Source organism: Xyrauchen texanus, chromosome 40 (genome assembly GCF_025860055.1).
Source record: "Xyrauchen texanus isolate HMW12.3.18 chromosome 40, RBS_HiC_50CHRs, whole genome shotgun sequence".
In the NCBI taxonomy this organism is placed as follows: Eukaryota; Metazoa; Chordata; class Actinopteri; order Cypriniformes; family Catostomidae; genus Xyrauchen; species Xyrauchen texanus.
Genome location: NC_068315.1, coordinates 19,830,651 through 19,855,219, shown reverse-complemented (window position 1 = coordinate 19,855,219; position 24,569 = coordinate 19,830,651). Strand labels below are relative to the sequence as shown.

The 24,569-nt window shown below is 37.8% G+C and overlaps 2 protein-coding genes across 4 annotated transcripts in view; both read right to left on the bottom strand.

Annotated features, from left to right (window-relative positions):
• The window catches only part of LOC127633398 (myocardin-related transcription factor B-like), a 33,690-nt gene extending 22,952 nt beyond the window's left edge, over positions 1–10,738 (bottom strand). For all 3 annotated transcript variants that reach the window (XM_052112463.1, XM_052112465.1, XM_052112464.1), the window contains exons 1-3: positions 10,620–10,738; positions 9,468–9,515; positions 1,644–1,857 (exon numbers count right to left, since the gene is read on the bottom strand). In XM_052112463.1, coding sequence (XP_051968423.1) covers positions 1,644–1,779 — 136 coding nt within the window. In that variant the 5' untranslated portion in view covers positions 1,780–1,857; positions 9,468–9,515; positions 10,620–10,738. The remainder of the gene's footprint in view (positions 1–1,643; positions 1,858–9,467; positions 9,516–10,619) is intronic.
• A 1,358-nt stretch (positions 10,739–12,096) lies between these two features.
• On the bottom strand, positions 12,097–22,246 carry ercc4 (excision repair cross-complementation group 4). The gene is made up of 11 exons (XM_052112804.1): positions 21,829–22,246; positions 20,515–20,695; positions 20,199–20,394; positions 19,871–20,078; positions 18,427–18,607; positions 18,214–18,336; positions 17,941–18,048; positions 17,207–17,789; positions 17,034–17,126; positions 15,138–15,244; positions 12,097–13,263 (listed from the first exon to the last, which is right to left on the bottom strand). Exons 1-11 carry the CDS (start codon positions 22,003–22,005, stop codon positions 12,533–12,535), a joined length of 2,688 nt encoding a protein of 895 aa, XP_051968764.1. The 5' UTR covers positions 22,006–22,246; the 3' UTR covers positions 12,097–12,532.
• Positions 22,247–24,569: the final 2,323 nt, after the last annotated feature.

Below are 24,569 nucleotides of genomic sequence, written 5' to 3'. Positions count from 1 at the left end.
ATATCGGAAGAGAAAAATTGGTATAGGTGCATCCCTAATGAGTATTTAGCATTGCCTTTAAATTGTTTAACTTGGGTCAAACGTTTTGGGTAGCCTTCCACAAACTTCTCACAATAAGTTGCTGGAAATTTGGCCCATTCCTCCAGACAGAACTGGTGTAACTGAGTCACGACTGCAGACCTCCTTGCTCGCACACGCTTTTTCAGTTCTTCCCACAAATTTTCTTTTTCGGATTGAGGTCAGGTTTTTTTGATGGCCACTCAAATACCTTGACTTTGTTGTCCTTAAGCCATTTTGCCACAACTTTGGAGGTATGCTTTGGGTCATTGTTCATTTGGAAGACCCATTTGTGACCGAGCTTTAACTTCCTGGCTGATGTCTTGAGATGTTGCTTCAAAATGTCCTCAATTTTCGTTCCTCATGATACAATCCATTTTGTGAAGTGCACTAGTCCCTCCAGCAGCAAAGCACCCCCAAAACATAATGCTGCTCATTGGTGTTCTTCAGCTTGCAAGCCTCACCCTATTTCCTCCAAACATAATGATGGTCATTATGGTCAAAGTAAAATTTTTGTTTCATCAGACCAGAGGACATTTCTCCAAAAAGTAAGATCTTTGTCCCTATGTGTAATTGCAAACTATAATCTGGCTTTTCTAATGGCGGTTTTGGAGCAGTGGCTTCTTCCTTGCTGAGCAGCCTTTCAGGTTATGTCGATATAGGACTTGTTTTTCTGTGGATATAGATACTTGTCTACCTGTTTCCTCCAGCAACCTTTGCCATTGCTCTAGAATTGATTTGTACTTTTTGCACCAAAATTCATTCATCTCTAGGGGACAGAACGAGTCTCCTTCCTGAGCAGTATGATGCCTTCAGGTATTTGGAAATTGCTACCAAGGATGAACCAGACTTGTGGAGGTCCACAATTATTTTTCTGTGGTCTTGACTGATTTCTTTTGATTTTCCCATGATGTCAACCAAAGAGGCACTTAGTTTGAAGGTAGGCCTTAAAATATATCTACAGGTACACCTCCAATTGACTCCAATTAGCTTATAAGAAGCTAATTGGCTAATTGCCTAAAGGCTAAAGATAATTTTCAGAAATTTTCCAAGCTGCTTAAAGACAGTTAACATAGTGTATGTAAACTTCTGACCCACTGGAATTGTGATGTATTCAATTAAAAGTGAAACTTTTAGTAAACAATTGTTGGAAAAATGACTCATGTCATGTACAAAGTGAATGTCTTAAACGCCTTGCCAAAAATATAGTTTGCTAATATGAAATCTGTGGAGTGGTTAAAAAAATTAGTTTTAATGACTTCAACCCAAGTGTATGTAAACTTCTGACTTCAACTGTACCTGCCGTAAACTACTAACATGGTCACTGTGTGCTTTTTGAATGTACATTTAGGTATATAGTTTTCGAATTGATCTCAGATGGTTTCTTAAAATGTTAAACATTAAATTATCCATTAAAATACTGAATTCCTGCAACACAAATATTAATTTACAGAATTCTTCCGGATTAAGAGATAGGAGTAAGAATTATTATTTACTTATTATGCACTTTCCCTTAAAATATATGTGATTTAAAGGTGTATAATTTGTGAGTGCGTTGTCTCCGTGCCAGTAGAGAGTAGACTCACCGTTCTTGCGCTCATTGAGCGGAGGCAGCTTCTGGCTGGGGTGAAGGGACAGTTCTCCCATCTCATGGGTTACAGCTACACTCTGTGGGCTGGGTGCCAACAAACCCACAAACCCAGCACCCCCCTGGTCCTCCATGCCTCCTCAGTGAGCTGTCAAGTGTCTTGCAGGAAATAAGCAGGATATTCGGTCACAGGAAGCTGCTCACTTCAGTCTCTGCAAAAGACAAAGGCAGCATAGCTTGTGATGAGCAAAAGAACATGGTCCAATGCAGCAGGCTGCAAGTACTAAGTGAAATCTGTAATAGATTACATAGAGCTTATGAGAATGATATAACAGCTCAAGGATGTGGTAGTGTCTGTAATATCACTTTTACCATATGAAACAACCAAAAACACTTAGCATGTGTAGAATCTACACCATACACAGATTCTACTGTTTCACCGTACATCTATTAAAATGTAAACAAACAATCAAAAAGAGCATCTCCACAGACTTTAAATGAATAGGCTTTGTGTTTGCTAGTTACATAAAATTTGCATCATCATGGTGGTTTAGGCATTGGATGTGAAACCAATAAAAACAATCACAGTGCTCAACACTGTACTGCAAAATGCTAGAATACACCACATCAGCACAAACCACAACCATCTATTCCGAAGGATCATTCTGCATTCCAAAACCCTTTGTCCTCCTGACACATGGCAATTGAATTAAACATTTATGATACTCATAGAGGTAGACTGTCAAATATATGCCATCTTCTTGTCCTCTTAAATGGTTATTTTTTGCATTTCTTACACTCTGTATGCTGCATGGTCTCTTGTTTGATAGCCAAAACAATACACAATCAGTTTTGTTTTGCAGGGTAGTGTGCCAACATTTTACGTACACAGTACATGTACATCCTATTAGTCCTTGATAGTCACAGTTGCTGGGATACGACAGTCTCCCACACAAATAAACTCAAGTACATTGTTTATGCTAGTGATAGATTGTGATTGCTTATCACAATCTATCACAATACAAAAAGTACCAGTGCTTTGGTGCCAAGTAGGTACTAAAATAATAATACAAAAAAAACGATGCCATGATACCAGTATTTTTGCCATAACGGTAGAACTGAAAACAGACTCAATTTGATACCCGGGTACTGTCTGACTTAAGGATGCACTGATACTTTTTCTCTTCCGATTCCGATACTTGAAATCTCAGTATCGGCCGATACTGATCCGATACCAGTGTTGTTTTATTCAGAATGGGTTTAGAATATCTATACTTCACTGCGTGAAACTAAATGGGGGTACTCTTTTTTTATGTAAAGAAACAATCCTCTAACTACAAATTATTTCAATGTAAATATACAGACTATTAATACAATCTTTATTGTTAACTAGTCTACTGGATAATGCAGCAGCAAAATTAACTGTAGTTCTAGTTAAAGACTTCAGTAGAAAAGAAGCCAGTTTTCTTAACACTATTTTTTAAAGAAAACACACATATTTAATTATGATAATTAACATGAGATGAAGACTCCAGTCATATCAGTAATGTTATAAAAGTTGTTTTCTTCTACATGGAAAGGGTCCCCTCATGGGGGCTGCCATGGTGGGATCACATGAACAGCTGAATACTACTCACTTCATCTCAGTAACCACCCTGTTGTTTGGACACTTTAGCTCATGGATTAATCATGGATGACTGTGAATAGTGAATTTCTACAATGGCATCATAAACTGAAAACTATTGTGTTTGAATTATGCTTCATCCATGCCACTATGTGTCAAGGTAAGTATAAGACATCATAAACAAAAACTTCCTGAGTGCACCTTTAAAGGACTCTAAACTTTTTTTTGTTCACTTTAGTTGTAAGATATCAGTCCACTTTTCATTAACAGTTATTTTTGTAATTTGTAAACAAATAACAATTATAACGATTCATTTTTATTATTGACTTTTAGAATTTTATAATACAAGAGTAACTTATTTCAGTCATGAACCTTTAGGTCTATCTTTAAAACCCTCTGGCTTTTTGACAGTCAGAAATGCTCCTCCAGTGCTGTTCTATATTCATGCTAAGAGCGAACCAAAGTATTGAGCATCTATTTTACTTCCGGAACCGGACTGTTGCGCTCTATACTGAACAGCAATATACCTAGGCAGTTTATGGTGGCCACATTTTTTAAGCTTCAAAAGAATGCAAAATTGATAACTCAGAACTCTAAATTATTCCATGAGACTCATGATTATTATGAAAGCAATGCATACAATGAGGTTTGGTAAGAAACAAACCAAAATCTAATGGATTATTTAGTGAAACTGTCGACCGACAGTTGCTCTGCTGTGCGTGTTCATGAGACTCCACGAGAGAAACAATTCACGCAGGCCCCGTCATGGGCCGTTCATCAGTGACGTGCGGTGATGTCTTAAAGAGGCTAGGCAATGAGTTATGAAAGCCAGATTACCTGATTTATTGTTTAAGCTAATAATACGTAATAACAGTGAACGTTACGCACAAGCGCGGCATATCAATAAATGTAAAAATCAGGATGAATTATTTGTCAATAAAAAAAATAAATAAAAAAAATCAGGATGTATATCGTGTACTCTCTCTCTCTCTCTCTCTCTATCACAGACACACACACACACACACACACACACACACACACACAGTGAACGCGGCATATCAAGAAATGTATGTATTTTATATATAATATATACGATTTTGTTAATATATCTTCATTAGATATTATTATACAAAATTCAGTAGTCAAAACACAGAACATATAACAGAACATAAGTTGTTTATTTTTTACAACATTATGTGCTTATTTTTTTATGTGCAATCTTCATCTTTATAACAGAAGATACAATACAACAATCCTTTACCTTTTCATTGTGGTAGGTTATATACAGCTTCCTTTGCTCGTCAAGTGCAGGTCGATCCGAGATTTTCCAAAGGTTTTCAGTGTAATTTGACACTGGATGTGAGCTGACGACTTTTCATGCTTGGTTAAAGCTGCGGGCAGGTTGTTCAAATCACAAAATCCCGCTGAAGTCCAAACAGTCCGACTGGTTGAAAAAAGCAGGCAGGGATAGCAGTACAGCCGCTGATTGTTAGCACAGCCACATAGCCAATCTTTTCTTACATACCAATCAGTTTGAAATGATCGGATAATGTTTTGTGCCCTTTTGCTGTACTAGTCAATCTAAGGCTGGCGTAGACCTCCCTCTTGCAATTAACTCATATTTGGAATTAAAATCGAGCTTGGAAAAATTCTTAATTCCGTGATTACAGCCAGTGCTGTCATTTTGATTTTGAATTTGGCGGGTTTAGGCATGTACGCTAGCTGTGGTGTAATGACGTTAGCTACGCAAATGTCCAGGAATATCTCGATTTTAATTGGTCCATGTCTGATACGTAACGGAGATGATTACGGGCATAACATATTTACGTCAAAAGGCACAGTACAGTTGTGCTTTTGCGTACATGTTAAGAATACAGGATCGAGCGCATGCAACATGGGTTTTCCGCGTGTCGTCTGCAATGAATGGACCGTAAAAGCACTGCTTATTCTACCATTTGTTTTTAGCTGATTATGCATAACTGCTACATTTGTCATCATAACGTCTAAACAATTGGAATAACACACATATTGCATATATAAATCACAAGAATAAAAAGTAAAAATACAAATACAAGTTTATTATTTAATAAACATTTTATTTTTGAATTTTGGCAGGGTAGGCAGTGCCTAGTTTGCCTACCCAGACCGCACGTCAGTGCCGTTCATGCAAAAACGTGTTCTGTTTATCAAATAACAGGTCCATTAAAGCGATAGCGACAACAGAACATAACACAGCTGCACACAAACCAGAGAACAGAACTTACTAAACATGTCTCAAGACACCCAAAACAATTCAAACATAAATAACTTTTTAAAAATTATTTTATTCTCAAAGTCATAATGTGATGTTTATACGGGAAGTCATAGGCTAATTAATATTGTTTGTGTATAACTATTTTCCTAATTTAATAAAAAAATATACACTCACCTAAAGGATTATTAGGAACACCTGTTCAATTTCTCATTAATGCAATTATCTAATCAACCAATCACATGGCAGTTGCTTCAATGCATTTAGGGGTGTGGTCCTGGTCAAGACAATCTCCTGAACTCCAAACTGAATGTCAGAATGGGAAAGAAAGGTGATTTAAGCAATTTTGAGCATGGCATGTTTGTTGGTGCCAGACGGGCCGGTCTGAGTATTTCACAATCTGCTCAGTTACTGGGATTTTCACACACAACCATTTCTAGAGTTTACAAAGAATGGTGTGAAAAGGGAAAAACATCCATGTTTGTGTATGCGGCAGTCCTGTGGGCGAAAATGCCTTGTTGATGCTAGAGGTCAGAGGAGAATGGGCCAACTGATTCAAGCTGATAGAAGAGCAACTTTGCCTGAAATAACCACTCGTTACAACCGAGGTATGCAGCAAAGCATTTGTGAAGCCACAACACGCACAACCTTGAGGCGGATGGGCTACAACAGCAGAAGACCCCACCGGGTACCACTCATCTCCACTACAAATAGGAAAAAGAGGCTACAATTTGCAAGAGCTCACCAAAATTGGACAGTTGAAGACTGGAAAAATGTTGCCTGGTCTGATGAGTCTCGATTTCTGTTGAGACATTAAGATGGTTGAGTCAGAATTTGGCGTAAACAGAATGAGAACATGGATCCATCATGCCTTGTTACCACTGTGCAGGCTGCTGGTGGTGGTGTAATGGTGTGGGGGGATGTTTTCTTGACACACTTTAGGCCCCTTAGTGCCAATTGGGCATCGTTTATATGCCACGGCCTACCTGAGCATTGTTTCTGACCATGTCCATCCCTTTATGGCCATCATGTACCCATCCTCTGATGGCTACTTCCAGCAGGATAATGCACTAATGTCACAAAGCTTGAATCATTTCAAATTGGTTTCTTGAACATGACAATGAGTTCACTGTACTAAAATGGCCCCCACAGTCACCAGATCTCAACCCAATAGAGCATCTTTGGGATGTGGTGGAACAGGAGCTCGTGCCCTGGATGTGCATCCCACAAATCTCCATCAACTGCAAGATGCTATCCTATCAATATGGGCCAACATTTCTAAAGAATGCTTTCAGCACCTTGTAGAATTAAGGCAGTTCTGAAGGCGAAAGGGGGTCAAACACAGTATTAGTATGGTGTTCCTAATAATCCTTTAGGTGAGTGTATATTGTAATGGTTTATCAAATAGTGTAGTGGAAAATAAAGTAATTTAATTTAATGGCAGAGAGGCTATTGCACTGTTTAAATAGCAACCACAAGCATCTTGTTTGCACCAAGTGCGAATAGTGTGAGATGCTATATGCACCCCTAATTAAATACTAACATACAGTATAGGGGCATCATGACAGCATGTTTATTGTTTTAATTTAGAGTCCCACAGACATCCTACATCAACCCCTAACCCTAAACTTTGAAGATAATTGGCCCCAGGTCCTTTGCAAGTCATAATCCGTCACTGCTTATGACAAAAAAAACATTTTTAATACACTATTTACCCAGCTCAAACATTTCTCTAAAATCCCGACCTTATTATTATTATTATTATAAGTAGCCAGGGTTAGGAGGGTTACTTCTGAAATGTATTCCACTACAGATTACAGAATACATGCTGTAAAATGTCATTTGTAAAATATTCCGTTAGATTACTCAAAGTCAGTAATGTATTCCAAATACTTTGGGTTACTTCTTCAGCACTGGTAGATTTTTTAACTTTTTTTGACTATAAAAATTCTGCCAGTTCAGTAAGACAAAATACACATGTTAAAAATACATTCTCTGAAAAACCTACTGTAAATATCTTATGCAGTGTTGTTTCTAAAACAAGATTAAAATAATTTTAAGACATTTCTACAGGAAAACAATATAAAAATGATTATCAAGTATACGATTTTTGCTCTAATATAAAAACTCTTATTATAAAAAAATTATGATCCAATGTGAATTTTCTTGATAAAAAAATATGATTATGCCTGATAACATGTGCATGTCAAATGGCTAGAAATAGCATTTTAACTTGGCATAAAGCTGACAATTTACACAAGGTTTATTTCTATTTCTTGTGCTCCAAACTTACGTCTCTATCTGCTTTAAATGTATAAATGTTTTCCATCTGAAAGGACTAAATATTAAAGGGGACCTATTATGCAAACTTTACTTTTACATGGTGTTTGTACATAAATGTGAGTCGGCAGTGTGTACACAACCACCCTACAATGTTAAAAGTCCACCCACTCCTCTTTCTTATATTTCTATTAATCAAAAACAGTGTGTCAAAATGAGCGCTTTTAATTTCTGCTCTAAAGTGACGTAACATTAGGCCTCACCCATAACTCATGACGGACTCCACCATATTATCATAGATCCTCCCGAGTGATCTACACACAGTCCGCCATTTTTTTCTGCACTGGTGCAGATACAGTGAGAAGTATAATGTCTCCAGTATTTACGCTGTCAGTCATATTGGTTCTGATTTGTTGTTGCTGTAGTAACCGAAGCACGAGCAGTAAAGGTACAGCCCTCTTCTGGAAAGGGGGCGGGGAGCAGAAGCTCATTTGCATTTAAAGAGAGACACAAAATCAGCGTGTTTTTGATTCCACCCAAAAAGAGGCATTTATAACATTGTATAATAAATGATCCATGGGGTATTTTGAGCTGAAACTTAAGACACATTCTGGGGACACCTGAGACTCATATTACAGCTTGTAAAAAGGGGAATAATAGGTCTCCTTTAAATGAAACAAATGACAATAATATGCAAATGCAAAATGTAATCTCTTCAGTAATCAAAATACTTTTTGAATGTAACTATTCTAAATACCAATCATTTCAATTGTAACTGTGTTGGAATACAGTTACTTATATTTTGTATTTAAATACATAATCCAGTTACATGCATTTAATTACTCCCTAAACCTGTAAGCAGCATTAAATGGATGGGACAAACTTGGGCAAAAGAGGGAATCAAACCCAGGTAAACTTCTGACTTCAGCTGACATTTCTTCACTCATTGGGACACCTACAGCTGAATGAGAAAGTCTGAATGTAGATATAATGAGATCCTCACAGCCATCCAGAGTTTTCCTAATGGAAAAGCGGCAGGCCTGGATAGTTTTGGTATTGAGTTTTATAAAGCTTTCTCTGCTCAAATTGCTACTGTTCTACTAAGGATGTTTAATGGATCATTTGTAAAAGGGAAGCGGTCAGATTCACTCTACACTGCAAACATTGCACTTATATTTAAGAAAGACAGAGGTAGCACCAACCCATCCTCCTATAGGCCAAATACCCTCCTCGGCAGTTACCTGAAAATATTCACCAATATACTGGCAAATAGGCTGAATAAATGTATACACTCTATCATACATGAAGATCAAACCAGCTTTATTCCAGGCAGATTTTTATTCTTTAAGAAGTGTCAGCTTTTAAATATTGTTTACAATAAACAATCTTCTCAAAGTAGAACAGCATTTTGGCCATGGAAGCTTATAAAGCATTCGATGGGGGTAGAGTGGAATTATTTAATATCTGTTATAGAAGAATTTCATCTGGGGGAACAAAAATGTCATCTTGTGTAAAGATATTGTATCATAGCCCTACCGCCTCAGTTCTCACTAACAGCTCAGAATAAAAATTATTTTTATAAAGCATAACCCTGTGGTTGAAAATTATTATCAGATTTGGCAGCAGATTAGTAAAGTCTTCAAGGTTCCTCAGGTTAGCTCACTCACCCTGATCTCCCATAATCGTGCATTCCCACCCTGGCAGTCAGCTAAGTCCTGGAAAGAGAATGGGATAGTGAAAATTGGGACTTATATATTGATAATGTATTTTCTTCTTTTGAACAATTAAGACAGAATACATACAGTTATATCCATTTTCTTCTATACCACAAGGTTAGATTGATCCAAAACTGTGTAAGCTCTTAAAATTAAGCCATTATAGTCAATATCTTGGGTAACATGAAGTAAACACATCCTAAATTGATTACCACACTAATCAGATTCTAGACAGCATCTTTTTCAAGTTGTTGTGTGTGTGTGTGTGTGTGTGTGTGTGTGTGTGTGTGTGTGTGTGTTGACATTTTCAAGAACAATTTATAAAGTAATTAAAAAGGCAACTAAAAATTATAATTAGATTTTCTGTCCTCTCCCTGGTTGCTAGTGAATGCTTAATCATTAATTAAAACCCAAAAGCTCATTACAGAGCATACATCTTGCATACCCTTACAGTAGAATTTGAATTTGTGCATATATCATCCATGATGACAGGAAGGGGAGATGTCAGTTGTGTAATCATCACATTGCTTCCTATATAAAGTTTCACCTGTGTATGATTCATGAGCTGTCTGATCTGAGGTCTAATCTATTAGCTTGTTTACCCTTGAGTTTCAGTTTCAGCGAGAGTCAACAAGACACAAACAGGATGCAAAAACGTGCAGTGTATTTAACCTTTCGGTCAAAAGATAATCTCACAGCCCTTCCTTCTTGGCCTGCTACACTATGCTGACATTGAAGGGCTTAACATGTATCCAAGCGTCGCTGTTACATTAAACCTGTGAAACGGCATATGAATGTCTACATACACAACACAGCTCAATGTTTACAGAAAATTATGAGTTAGCATGCTAGTAACCAACTAAATCTACTGAAAGTGGTTTGTATTTCGATAAACACGTGATTTAAAGCTCGACACGCCGATTCAAAAGCATATAAATGTTTTGATTTGTAGCGTCAACGTATAGGGTGTATACGGCAGGCATGCTCCGTGTTTGTCAATGGCTCAATTAACATGTCAGCCAACAGGCTAGCACGAGAACTCCAACGCTGCGCAAAAAAATAAAAATTTAAACAAAATTATTGTCATTCAGTGTCAGTTCTTACCGTACTCCCTATGACTGTGTCTTGCTTGCATTTGCTCAACACCTTGGTTTAATGCTCCATAACTGTCCTTGATGTGGCCACCCATGTACAGAGGGACTGATTGTGTTTTTCTTTGGGACTGAAGTTTTTCTTTTTTCTTCTTTTTTTTTTTTTGGAGGAAGATGGCTGATGCTGTCTGCTCTTCTGAACCCGGTGGCGTGAGAGGCAAGTCGCCAACAGAGGGAGCTATTGTTCTGTCTGATATGCACCGTTCAGCCAAAACCATCTGCCTAATATTGTGTAGGCCCCCCTCATTCCGCCAAAACAGCACCAACTGCTATTCTGAGATGTATTCTTCTCCACAATTGTACAGAGTGGTTGATATGCGTTACTGTAGTCTTTGTCAGTTCGAACCAGTCTGGCCACTCTCTGTTGACATCTCTCAAACACCTTGTTGATGAGAGTGGTCAATGGAGAATGACCAGACAAGTTAATACTGACAAAGACTACAGTAACTCAGATAACCGCTCTGTACAATTGTGGAGAAGAATACATCTCAGAATAGCAGTAGGCACCATGAGGAGTAACTACACAATATTAGGCAGGTGGTTTTAATGTTGTGGCTGATCGGTGTATCAAGGGACATGTATTTTTGTTAAAAGAGACTACAAGTAATCCGTGCTATTCCCTGGTGTTCTCAGCCAAAGGCCCAATAGGAGGCCTTAACAAACTTCTAAGATGACTTCTTAAATGATTAAAAATGTGTTATATGAATTCTTTAAAAAGATGCAGGTGAACCATAGATATCATACTGCTTATTCAACATTTGAAGAATTGTAGGTACCCACGGTCCCCCCTGTTTAAAAAAAAAGTTTAAAGGACCAGTTCTCATCATTTACTCATCATCATGCCATCCCAGATGTGTAGGACTTTCTTCTGGTGAACACAAATGAAGATTTTTAGAAGAATATCTCAGTTCTGATGGTCCATTCAAAGCAATTTACTGGTGGCCAGAACTTAGAAGCTCAAAAAGCACTAGGATGGCATGAGGGTGAGTAAATGATGAAAGAATTTTCATTTTGGGGTGAACTATTCCTTTAAACCAGATTGATTGGTCTCCGCTAGTCACCCAGTTAACTGGACATTTATCTGGTTTTAGATGGGTCTTGGACACTTTTTAGCTGGTCAGGCTGGGAGACACGTTTGACCAACTTAAACCAGCTAAGACCAACAAAGCAATTAGCCTGGTATAGGTGGGGGTGGGGGTGTTCCTGCAAGATAATTCATTTGTGTTCATTTTACTCTGCTTAATTAATCCCATTACTGCAATCCCACTTTTTTCCCCATTGATCTTAAAACATACATTGTCCTCTACACTTAAAAGCTTAACCTTTCAATATAACAGAAAAAGACTGTGGACAATGAGGGTTCCACAGCTCTAAAACCTGCATTATGTTTCACCACAGAATGCTTTTATTATAATTGAATTTAAGCAACATGATATTTTATTGAACACAGATACAGACACAGTTATTTAATGATGATCATTTTTTTAAAAATATCTTTCAAAGAAAATGTAAAATGTGGAAGTATGCCTCTAGCCAAAGACAACACGAGACATCAAACTTTTATAAGCAAACAATTGCATTTAAATTTAAATGTCTAGTTATCTACAATAGGTGTTTACAATACACAACTATACCTTAACCCTTAAATGCAATGTACCAAGGCATTACAAAATTAAAGCAATTCGAAAGTTTGATAACATTTTCTTTTACAAAGCATTTAAATATTCAGAAATACAATAACAATCATTAATTCCATATTATACAAAAGTTTCATAATAAATAAATTTCAATGCCTCCTTTGACAATGCACAATGACCAAAACTGACATAAACCTGAGATTATCACACAAATACTTTTTTTCAATACCTACTTGTTCTTCTGAATAGGCACTACATCCATGGAATTGTGAAGGAATTCATACAGTTGCCTAGCATTACTGGAGCTACCCAATATCTCACTTAGCTTTTCTTGGCTACATGTCACAAGATCGGCCAGACAGGAAGCATGTTTTATGAGGCTCTTGAAGTTCTTCACATTGACTCCAGGCATACGAAGCAAAAAGTCGTAAGGCCCGGGGTTGTAAAGGTCTGCCGACTCCGTCACAGTCTCAGACTCCACCGTAACGGCCTGAGCTTCAGAAGCATCTGGCTCTGGTCGGCCGTGTTTGAGCTCCTGAAACAGCTCTGCAGTTACATGGGGAGATGGGCACCAGAGCAGCCTCAGCCGGGGAAAATGGAGGGTAAGGAGTGTCAGTTTGGATGTGACGTCACTGGCGGAGATCTCCTGACGGAAGTCACTGCGGGCCACCAGGGAGAAAGGCTTTGCTGGGTCAAACTCAATGAGAAGCACAGGGTGGCGATAGAATCGAGTCATAGCAAGGCACTGTGTGTACAGACGGCCACTCTGCAGGGAACCAATGAGGTCACTGACACTTTTGCGCTCTACACAGATCTCAGATGTCAGTATGTAGTCGCCGACCTCAAGAGTCACAGGTTCAATGTCCAGACCCCGTCGATGCAGGAGGGATGGGAGCTCACTGCGGAACTCCCTCATGTCAACTATGATCCGATGAGACTGTTTATCATCTTTGCGACCACCTAAGTGAAGAACAACTTTACACTTTTATGCAAAAGACTTTAAAAAATGCACTCTAATTTTTCAATGCATTAGACATAGTGAACTCAAACACAAAAAACAAAAAACTGAACAAATTAGTGGTCAACCGATATATCACTGAGGCTGATATTCAGAACTTTTGAATTATGGCTAATACATTTTCCCGTTTGGCCAATTTATTTCATGAGGGCGCTGAGAATCGCCTGCTTGCATTTGAAGGAACTGAGATACTGTATGTAAATGACAAGTCACAGTTCATTTTGTTGTTACATGCCATCGTATTACTACAATAATAGACTGTTGTGCAGCACAGTCTTATTTAAACGGTCTGCATATCAGAGCCACGACAGACGAGTTTGAGCTCATGATGTTAAAGTGCTCGTCTGTTTCATTCTCCATCTCTCTCCTAAACAGTTCCCTGTAACTTCTTGTCTAATGATTAAAAGGCAAATTTCAATAAAACAAATATCATATACCATCTGCAAATATGCGCATATCTCGTTTAAACAGATAAACCAACCTCACACAACTTCAGCAGATCCAGCGTCCTGTGGAACGCTCATAAATATTCCTCTGAAGCACGTATTCTAACAGTCTCTCCTCAACAGTTCCCTGTAACTTTTCTGATGATAAAAGGCAAATATCAATAAAACTTCTATTATATAGCGTCTGCAAATATGAAGAAATCTCATTTAAACTGATACAATACACACAACTTGAGCAGATCCAGCATCCTGTAGTGCATTCATTTATCTGCTACTAAAGCACGTATTCTATCAGCCTCTCCTCAGCAGTTCCCTGTCAATTTAAACATTCTTTTCTAATAATAAAAGGCAAATATCAATAAACTTCTATTATATACCATCTGCATTTATTCAGATATGTAGTTTAAAAGATGTCTTTCACGAACCTCACGAAAATCCAATGTTTTCTTCCAATCAACCGCTCATCTAATATCTTCCTCTGAAGCGCATATTCTATCAGTCAGAATCAAAACTTCAGGATCAGGATCAAAAGGTCCTCTGATTCACAAATCATGACGGTCAGTCTATGACAATCCAAGCAGGCGATCCGGACTGTTTAAACTGTCAGGAGGGCATGAGTGCAACTTAAAAGTAAAAACGCTTCACGTGCGCTATAATAAATGTATTATTCACTATGCACTGTATGTACAATTGGTTTGATTCTGTATTTTTTGAGAAAATGTGATTGTTAATGCGCACATGTCATCCATGGTTGCTGGACTACTGTGTGTACTGTTATTTCCTCCCTCCTAATATATTAACAATTTCTTCATAGGCAAATTAATTATTAACATTTGATAACTAAACAAAAATCAGAAGAAACTGCTAACTACTATTTAAAATACAATATATTTTTACAAAGTTATAGTTTTGTGTGAAATTGTGCTAAATAAGAGTTTATAATTTTTTGCAATTGAATATTTTTGTATTTACTATATTAAATTGTGTGACATATCGGCATTTTATCGGCCACTCTGCTCTCTGGATATTGGCAATTAAAAAACCCATATCAGTTGATCACTAGTAAAAATATATGGGTTCCTACACCTTTTGACCAATAAATTACCATGTTTTACATTGCCTTAACATTACTTTTCCAAGTTGTTTATGATTATTGGATAAAGATTTTAAAATATATATTTAATAAAGATTGCACTTGCAAAGCCAATTAAATATTGTAGAGCTGAGAATCACTAGTCATTTCCCATGATTATATTAATTTCCATAACTTTTCCAGGCCTGAAAAACAGTTTTAAAATTCCCTGTTATTTCAAGAATTTCCATGACCGTGGGAACCCTGAAAAATGTCAGGTGGTTTAGGGGAGAGTTACCTGCTTTGCGGGTGTCGGTACTGGCGGGCTCCTGACTGCGGGCAAGATCTATGTTGGTATCCTCTCTACCTTCTCTCTCTTCTGGCACAACCATACTGGCCTTTTCCCTATAGTAAACAGGAAAAATGGCTTTCAAACAGAACAGCATCACCAAAAGATTAAAGCCAATGATCCCCCATTTCCTCTTAAAGGGTAAGTTCACCCAATAATTATTCACTCATCCTCATGATATTCCAGGTGTGTGTGCCTTTTTTTCTTCAGCAGAACACATTTGAAGAAAAATATCTCAGCTCAGTAGGTCCTTAAAATGCAAGTGGATGGTGATCAGACTTTTGGAGCTCCAAAAATCACAGGCAGTCAGCATAAACGTCATCCATATGACTTCAGTGCTTAAATTCATGTTTTCTAAAGTGATATGATGGCTTTTGGTGCCATTGGACTGCTCTAACTGGAAATACCTTACTGGGAATTCCCTAAGGGCAGGCGAGGATGACACCTCCCCTTCCCCAGCGTTAGCCTGACGTGGAGTAGCTGCAGACGATCCAGGCCACACCACCCCAGCCAGCACTTTGCACATCCTACATGATTTACTTTCTCACAGAACCCATCCACACACAACTCCTTCAAAAATTATCGAAAAGCCGGCCAATTAGTTCCCAAAATTAGGCGAGGACTAACCACCAATTCAACTCTTTTGTCCCTGGAATATTACCATGACGGTCACTATAGGATAATTATTAATATCCCTGTGCAAACGCCTCACCTTCACCTGATTATTTGCCTCCAATGACCCGTTTTGAACCAAGCATTGATGAATGGAGGTTTGATTACAAACTCCCTTTAATTCTCACAGGAATTTGATACATCTCTGCTTGCTCGGGGGCTGTCTGTGGGGTGTCGGGGGATCCGGATCAAGGCCCCCACCTCTATTACCGTGAACTGCTCTCGAAACATGACCCCCGCAACTCCAGCAGACCGGCCCAAGCCTCCCGCCCACACTCGTGGCAGTGGAATCCTTCACCTGGGATGAAGAGAGAGGAGAGATGGGGTTTGTGGAATGAGAGAACCCCCATGGCTCGGGAGCTGTTCTTGGGGGAATATTTCCCCATTTCCAGTGAAATGGAACAGGCTGGAACGAGGGAGAGAGTACAGGGGAGGAGACACCGGTCGGTGGCACTGGACCACTCGGCGTCCCCTTCGTGATCCGGGAGACAAACTGCTCCAGCATAACCAGGTTGACGACATCCTCAGCGGTGCGGTCCTCCGTTGCCAGCACCAACTGCCGGCAGATGTCACGGAGCTGCTTGGCAAAGGCAAAGGGTGGCCGTCCTCGCTCAGCATTAAGGAGCGGAAATGCTGGCAGTGTTTTTCTGGGCTGAGGCCGACCTGTTGCTGGATGGACTTCTTCAGCACAGAGTAGTCCAGGAGGTTGGCGACTGGAAGCTGTTGTGCCACGATCTGAGCTTTCCCGGTCACCAGTGGCAGAAGATGGACCGGCGGCCATTTCAGAGCTTCAGCAGTGTGCTCTCGAGGCCCCATCTTGGTGAGCAACACATGAGCTTACCGCAAGAAATGGTTTATAGTAAAAAAGTATTTAAATACTGATAATTTTTCCACCAAAAGCAATAGTGTCACTTTAGAAGACATTAATTTAACTGCTGGAGTCATGTGGATGGCATTTATGCTGTCTATGATTTTTGCTGCTTCTAAAGTCTGATCACCATCCAATTGGATTTTAAGGACCTACTGAGCTGAGATATTTTTCTGTTTTTCTTCAAATGTGTTCTAGTGGAGAAAGAAAGTCATACACACCTGGGATATCATGACAGTGAGTAAATGAGAGAATTTTAATTTTTGTGTGAACTATCCCTTTAAAAGTGTGGAAAAGCTACTAACCTTATGAGGTGCTCAAATGCTCTTTTTTCTTTGCTCAAGACTGTAAGATACCTCTGCTCTTCTGTTGAGCCTCCATATATAAGAAAATACACACTAACAAAGAAAAACAGATATAAGTTGTGAATATTAGTAATTGTGTCTTATAAACAATTTTTTCTCCATGCTATACACACCGGAGAGGTTTTCCTGGCCTGCTGCCTTTATATATTTCCAGTTGCCGGACAAAACTGAGTTCAGCATCATACAAAACAACAAACATGGGGTCAAACTCGTGCAACACCCGTGTCAAACTGTAGGGGTCACTGCATCCATTCAGTGGGTGAATAACAGTCAGTGGCTCCTTCAGAATACCATAGTAATCATCTGAAGACAGATCGAGAAGAATCTCTTCTTCCTCATCTTCTTCCTCCACCACCACTTCAGCCAGACCTCCTTCATCTTCACTGTTCATAATCAGGTCATTCTCAGCTCCTTCCTTCTGTCTTTCCATCTGAGAGGCTCTCTTTTGTTTCTCGATCTTTGTGGGTTTCTTTGAGTTGGCTTTGGCTCTTTTTGGCTGCAGATTCTTCCCTTTGCTAATCTTACCAGCGCACTTCCTGGGCCAGCCTTTCGCAGTCTTCAGTAGATCAGTCTGGGTGTCATCTTTTCCAATTGTGCGTGAGTAAAGACGATTTAGTAGGTGGTCTGCGCCTTTATGGATATATTCCTTCAGCTGAGCACAGGTTCTGTCATCACTGGCACATATCAACACACGGCCTGGTGTACAATATACAAATTCAATTCATGAACATTCATTAATGCATGCTATGAAAATCTTATTATGCTAAAGGTATAGTTTACCCCTAAATGAAAATTTCATAGCTAGATGATAATCATTTTTGGATGAAATCTCTTTAAATGATTTTACCTGGTTCATGCTCAGAGCTGCTATTCTCTTTCTCAATCTCCTGTAGCACCTCGGTTAGAGCTTCCCATTTTGGATTTTTTTCAAGCACAAGTTCTCTTTTTAGAGTGGCTAATATAGACACAAATGGAAATAAAATTTTGTTATGGATAATCCACATACAGTTTTAAAAGTGGAAATTAATTGTTTAAGGATTTAGAAAATTGCAGTCATAAAGTTTAAAATGACATTTCATGTACCGTTTGGAAGAAACACATGAAATGAAATGTATCATACCTATAGCACTTTGCTTTTGATCAACCTTTCCCATTTTCAATTTCTTCTTTGACTCTTGAATGTGATACACACGGCTGCGAGCATTCACAAACATCGATGTACTTGAGTCCAGGAACAACCAGCCTGTTTGAGAACAGAAAAAGAGAGTTGGGTGACTCTAATCGTCTCCCAATTTAAAAAGTTTAAAAAGAACATTAGGTCAGTTGACTGTACCTGAATTACTACCAAAGCTTTTCTGGCTGGTTCTCAAAGACTCCAGCAGATTGAGGAAGGTGACACAGTCATACTGAGTGAGGTAGAGAAGAAGGGTTCTTAAAATCTTCAGGTCATGAACTAGAGATTTGGTCCTGGATCCAAGCTGATGCCACAATGGGTCAAGGTAATGTCGGATTGTCTATATACAGAAAATACATCATCAACAACTTACAAACATTGACTGTCATCAAAAGACACAAACTTGCTATTACCAATGCATTTTTTTTATATTAACAACATTCATTCAAACTATATTCAATTGTATATTTATTTAAAACAATGTACGATTTATTATTATTGTTAATTTCTTTGCACGACAAAATTCCATGGGCGAAAAAGGCGTTGAGCGCATGTTAAACCAGCAAACAACGAGTTGTCAAGCAGCCTCTTTTTAATTCTGCACTATATACTCTATTAGAGTGAAGTTAAAAAGAAAGCCACCACTTAAATAATATCCTTGTCCATTGTGAATATTTAGTGTAGCTGTGTACAAAGCACCATCCACACAGAGGTCACTGCCAATCCACGCAACTTCCTATTAGTCAACTATTGGTATTGGTATTAAAATTGTATCATTGTAAACTCATCATGCGTTGTTTCCTCACAAAAGTAATTAATTCAGCACACTGAAGCATCTCCGCCATAGACATACATTAAAAAAATGGCCTGTTGCCTCCTCACCAGTGTACCACCAATAGAATATATATGGGAATGCAGTATAAACCTTGAAGGCTCCCCTTGATAGAAGGGCTCTGGAAATTCTTCGCCACTGGAACTCCATTGTGTAAAATTCACAATCGCATGGATTCCCATTGACTGAAATGACTGTATTTCATCCTCGGAACTAAGCCGTGCAAAGGTAAATGTGACTACACCTTTATGCCGGCTTGACAAAGCCAACATATTGTTATTATACAAATTGAGACCTACATTTCTAACACTAACTCCTCCTAGAGCTTTCAGGCTACATCCACCAAACTTGGTACAGACCTTCAGACTGATCAACTTATGGTTTTCACACAGTGGACAATCAAAAAATCTAAATCCCATAAACTTACACTGGCAGAATGTTCAAACAGTTTAACGGAATGCTTGTTAAATAATATTTCAACTTAAAAATGTAAAACATAAACAAACCCACAAAAGGCTGAAGGTTTGTCTGACTATCTATATGACAGTCTGTCTGACTATCTAGCTGTTTGTCTTACTGTGATGTCTGTATACCAGCAAATATCAAACTTTTAAAACTAGTTTAAACTTTCAGACAAGGCTTTGTCAAGCCAAGAAAAACTTTACCCATCTAGTTATTATTATTATTATTATTAATACTCTGTGGCTTTACATTTTAATGCAGTAGATTGAAATGTTTTTTCCCAGAACAATGAAAATTAGGATTTCTAACTTTATCAAAGGAAGTGCCAAGGGCATTCTCCAGAGAGAGGTCTTCTGCTTCTAGTGTGGGATTGTAGCGCTTCAGCTCCTTCAAACAGGCGTTCATGATGTCCAGAATAGAGCTCTGAATGGCTGTCATTGCTGGAGTCAGAGATACATGCAGCTCCACCACATCAGGTCTATGCCTGTCCAGAGTTGCGTTTACTGATGCCTGGAATCTAGCAGACAACAACAAGGTTTAAAATGCGCAATACATGGAATCGACCATAAAGGGAATACATACCCAAAGAAATATCAAATATACAAAAATAAAAACACATCAATTCACTTGTTTATACCTTGGCCAGAGAAAGAGCTTCTTCACAAACAGGTTTCTCATGACACGCTCGACTTGACAGAAGCCAGAGGAGAAGGATGTAGCTTTGTCTGTAAAGGCCTTGATGAACCCAGTCTTATTTTTTTGCCGATAAAGCCTCAAAATGAAAGCCTCCTGACAAGACTCAATGATCTTGTGGGCACGATACACAAGGATTCCTGTGGAAGTAAAGAGCAGTTATAATCAATGTAATGGCAACTCATTATTACAAAGACACTTCTAAGCACGTAATTGTGATGGACAATCATTTTTCATTAACCTCACAAGCTCCCTCTGACCTGTTATAAGGTGTGCAGGAATTCTGTCTGTAAGGAAGTCCACCACCAGGATGCGGCTTGTCACAAAGAGAACTCCTCCTTTAGTATATACATTATACCTGTCACCACTCTGTACATCACTGGTCACAGTCTGGGGAAGATGGCTCACCCCTTCTGCACGCAGCTGCTCAGTAAAATACTCCTGTAACAAGTCAATGCACAGTCCTGAACAATGTAACTTTAATCATTACTCTTTACACAGTTCATAAACTACTATAATGCAGAAAAAGGCAGTCCAGATCAGCACTACTATGATTCATGGATATGAAAATGTTTCAAGATATTAGGTAAGAATTCATACATTTATAAGGGAAATCAACTTTTTTAAATCAAACTTAATCTGTTTTGCAGTTCACTTAAATGAATAGTTCACCCAAAAATGTACTCATCATTTTCTAACCCTCATGCCATCCCAGAAAGATGTGTATGACGTTCTTTCTTCTGCAGAACACAAATGAAGATTTTTTTTTAAGAATATCTCAGCTCTGTGGATCCATTCACTGCAAGTGAATGGTGGCCAAAATGCTGAAGCTCCAAAAAGTTCATAAGGTCAACATAAAAGTGGATGAGAAAAGTGCGGGTGAGAAACAGATCAATATTTAAGTCCTTTTTTACTCTAAATCTCCACTTTTACAGCCATTTTATGTTTTTTGGTGATTTGAAATCTTCGTGCATATTGCCACCTGGAAAAGGTGAAGATTTATAGTAAAAAATGAATTAAATATTTATCTGTTTCTCACTCACATCTATTATATCACTTCTGAGGACATGGATTCAACCACTGGAGTCTTATGGATTACTTTTATGCTGACTTTATGATCTTCAAAGTTCTGGTCACAATTCACTTGCATTTTATGACCTACAGAGCTGAAATATTCTTTTAAAAGTTTGTTTTCTGCGTAAAAGAGAAAGTCATACACATCCGGGATGGCATGAGGTTGAGTAAATGATGAGAGAATTTTTCTTTATATTTTTCCATTCCTTGAAATAGTCCTGCATTGTGACCCAAGAGTATTCCATGTACTTTAACTTATATGTCGTAATTTGTGCTCCTACTTAATACATTTATAATAAATATACAATAATTTAAAACAAGTTTTAATTTATCTTATATTGTTTAAAACATTTAAAATATCGCACTGCAGTGCTGTCACTGCTTGACATGCTAGACATTATATGTCAATTTATATGTCAACTGCTTGATAACAATCCCACTCCACTCTTATTCTGTGCTAGTTGCAGTATAGCTGGATGATAGATATATGTCTGTCCCACCTGTTCTGGAATTGTTGTGTTCAATAACAGCACCAAACTGCCCTCCTCTGAATACACTCTCATGAAGTGTAACAGGATGCGGTCAATACCGAGTCCCTCTGCTGTAATCAGCAGCCCGTCCGTGCTAAACAAACTCAGAAACATCTCCGTCTCGTACTCGAGCAGTGGATTTGCCATCTTTACAATCGATTGGTTCAAATAATGACCAATGATTCAATTGCTGAAATATTGCCTCGTTTGATTCATGAATATACACTCAGATGCCGACAGTTCATCTTCCAACTTTAATCGTAACGAGAAATAACCCTACAACAGTTCAGATTTTGCTTAATAGTGTACACAAACAAATCATAGGAAAAAAAAAAAATATATATATATATATGAAAATTATTTCATATTCCAGGATTTGTATTCTTCTTTGTTATGGTTTCAAAACAGGAGTGCCTACTTCGTCACGCGAGTGCCTGAAATGTAAATTTAGGATAGTAGCGCCACCTAATGTACTGGAGGTACATGACGCAAAGGATTTTGAGTACCGGTAGTAATTACATAAATTGTAACGTTCAAGTTTTTAAAAATAAGGGAAATAAAATCCCCTTAACAAATTATTTTTATTAAAAATATATATGTATTTTTTATTTACACTTTTTTAAACATTCTACAGCTCTGTAGAGTATTTTTCCCCAAGATGAAACGGGTAGGTTAAAAATGTTATGAAATGTTACGTTAACATTTACTGGCCATGAATAAATAAGTACAATTTGAAAAAAAGTCTGCATTTCATCACCATTTTATAAACCTTTCAACATTTTTCTAAAAGCACAAATACATTTGTCTCAGTTAATAAAAGTTCATGGAAATTGCAAGTATTTCTGCAGTAGGCCTATACAAAATAAGAAAATGCTGTTTAAAATAGTTTTTAATAAAGAAAGTATGTTATGAGGCAGAACATCACAGAAAATGCTTGAAATTTCCTATAAACTACCCACACAATGCGTACCGTAAATGTTTATTTAGTGCAACAAAATCAATGAAAAACATCGTCCAGAATATGAGCAAAAGTGAACAGAAGTTAAAACAAAATAATAAAATAAAAAATTTAATTACAATGATATATTTTATATAGGGCCTATAACCACAACACCTAAATATATATATATAAAAATAAATAAATAAATATAAATATGTGTAAAGTATGAACACGTACCACTATACAGAGCAGATCGTATATACAGTATTTTGGATAGTTTCTTATATATATAATATATTTTGGATAGTTTTGTAATTTTGTAGATTAATTGCTCATATTTTCTTTTCTTTATGTCGGCAGTGTCTGAATTTCTTCCTCAGATTATTCTTGAAAAAACATGACAAGCACGTTGCTTTGAAAAGCACTGTCATCCTTCTGCCATCCTTTAAACAAAGTAAGTCTCAACGAATCAAACAACCACAAAGTTATATTTTTCATCACTTATTTCCTGCATTTCAGTCAGGTGTGATCGTTATTGAGCAAGGTGTGCAATCTGTGTCGAATAAAACTGTGATAAGTGCAGCACTCGAGTTCCCAGAAATGCATTGAGGAATGAATAATTTATGCAGATTACTGTGTACTGCTTATAGTTTTACATTTTGTTGATTATATGTACACTGCTGGTATTGTACTTGATGTAAATTTCAGTTATTTGTCATTCAGCATTCAGAGCTCATCTTATACATATACTTCCTGCTTTCCAAACAGCCTAAATAATGCCTTCGGGGGGGCACTTCTAAGGGATAACAATCATTATTGCCATGCTGTAAAACCATGCATTCTAAACAGAATTTCTAATAAAATAAACTCTAAAAGTGAGTTCCAAATTACCTTAATTTTTTTAGCCCCTCTCTTTACAGCACTCCACAGCTCTCACAGCAGATGGTAAAGTGTTTTTAGGGAGTAGGGCTTAGGGACAATCAATTCTGAATGGAATGCACCTGATATATATTGTCTCCTTCATTGTGATTTTTATATGTTAAATGATGAGGTCCACGTGTATTGATTACAATGATTGTGTGCAAAATGTAATGCTTCAAACTTCAAATGTGTAGAGTCATAGAAAATCTCAAAATAAAATATGTTGATGTTACTTAATGTTATGATAGTTTCAATGACTTTATGCACTAATTTGCATGTCAGGGCCCTAGGTGGCCACCTATATCGCCTGTAGGACAGCCGGTGTTGTGCCAAAATCTGACTACCTGACAGTTTCTGACTCCCCACAACCTGGCTGGTTCTTATCCCTAAAGTACATATAATAGATTCTGTCAATGGCCAATAATAACGCATTTAATTAATTAATGGGGTAGTTGAGAGGACCATGAGTCAGGCCGTGCTCCAAAGTGGGACCTAAGTGAAATATTGTAAAGCCACATTTCACTGCAAATATTTTAAATATCCGTTGAAACACAGTTTCTTCATTATTAGACAAGTGTCTACAATGGCAATCAATGGCCTTGAGAGAGCAGTAGAGCACTGTGTTTAGAGTACTGCTGAAGGAGTACTTAGCCATCACTTTAAGAGGTTTATGCTCCAAAGTAAACAGGAAATGGATTTATAGAGCTATTATGAAGACTATTACAGTATTACACACAAAAGGATTATTTTATAGATTCATTTCTTGCATTTAGAGAAAGTACTGAAATTAATAGAGTGACATTTTTCACTTTATCACAATAATTAAAACATACTGGAGCAAATAGAAAAA

Bases quoted from the DNA above. Each gene is read 5' to 3' on its own strand.
- ercc4 (XM_052112804.1), bottom strand. From the start codon at position 22,005: ATGGCAAATCCACTGCTCGAGTACGAGACGGAGATGTTTCTGAGTTTG. The intron at 18,337-18,426 runs GTACAGTCAACT...GTTCTCAAACAG, and splicing joins AAGCTTTGGTAGTAATTCAG to GCTGGTTGTTCCTGGACTCA. The intron at 13,264-15,137 runs GTAACTCTCCCC...TTCTTCACTTAG, and splicing joins TACCGACACCCGCAAAGCAG to GTGGTCGCAAAGATGATAAA.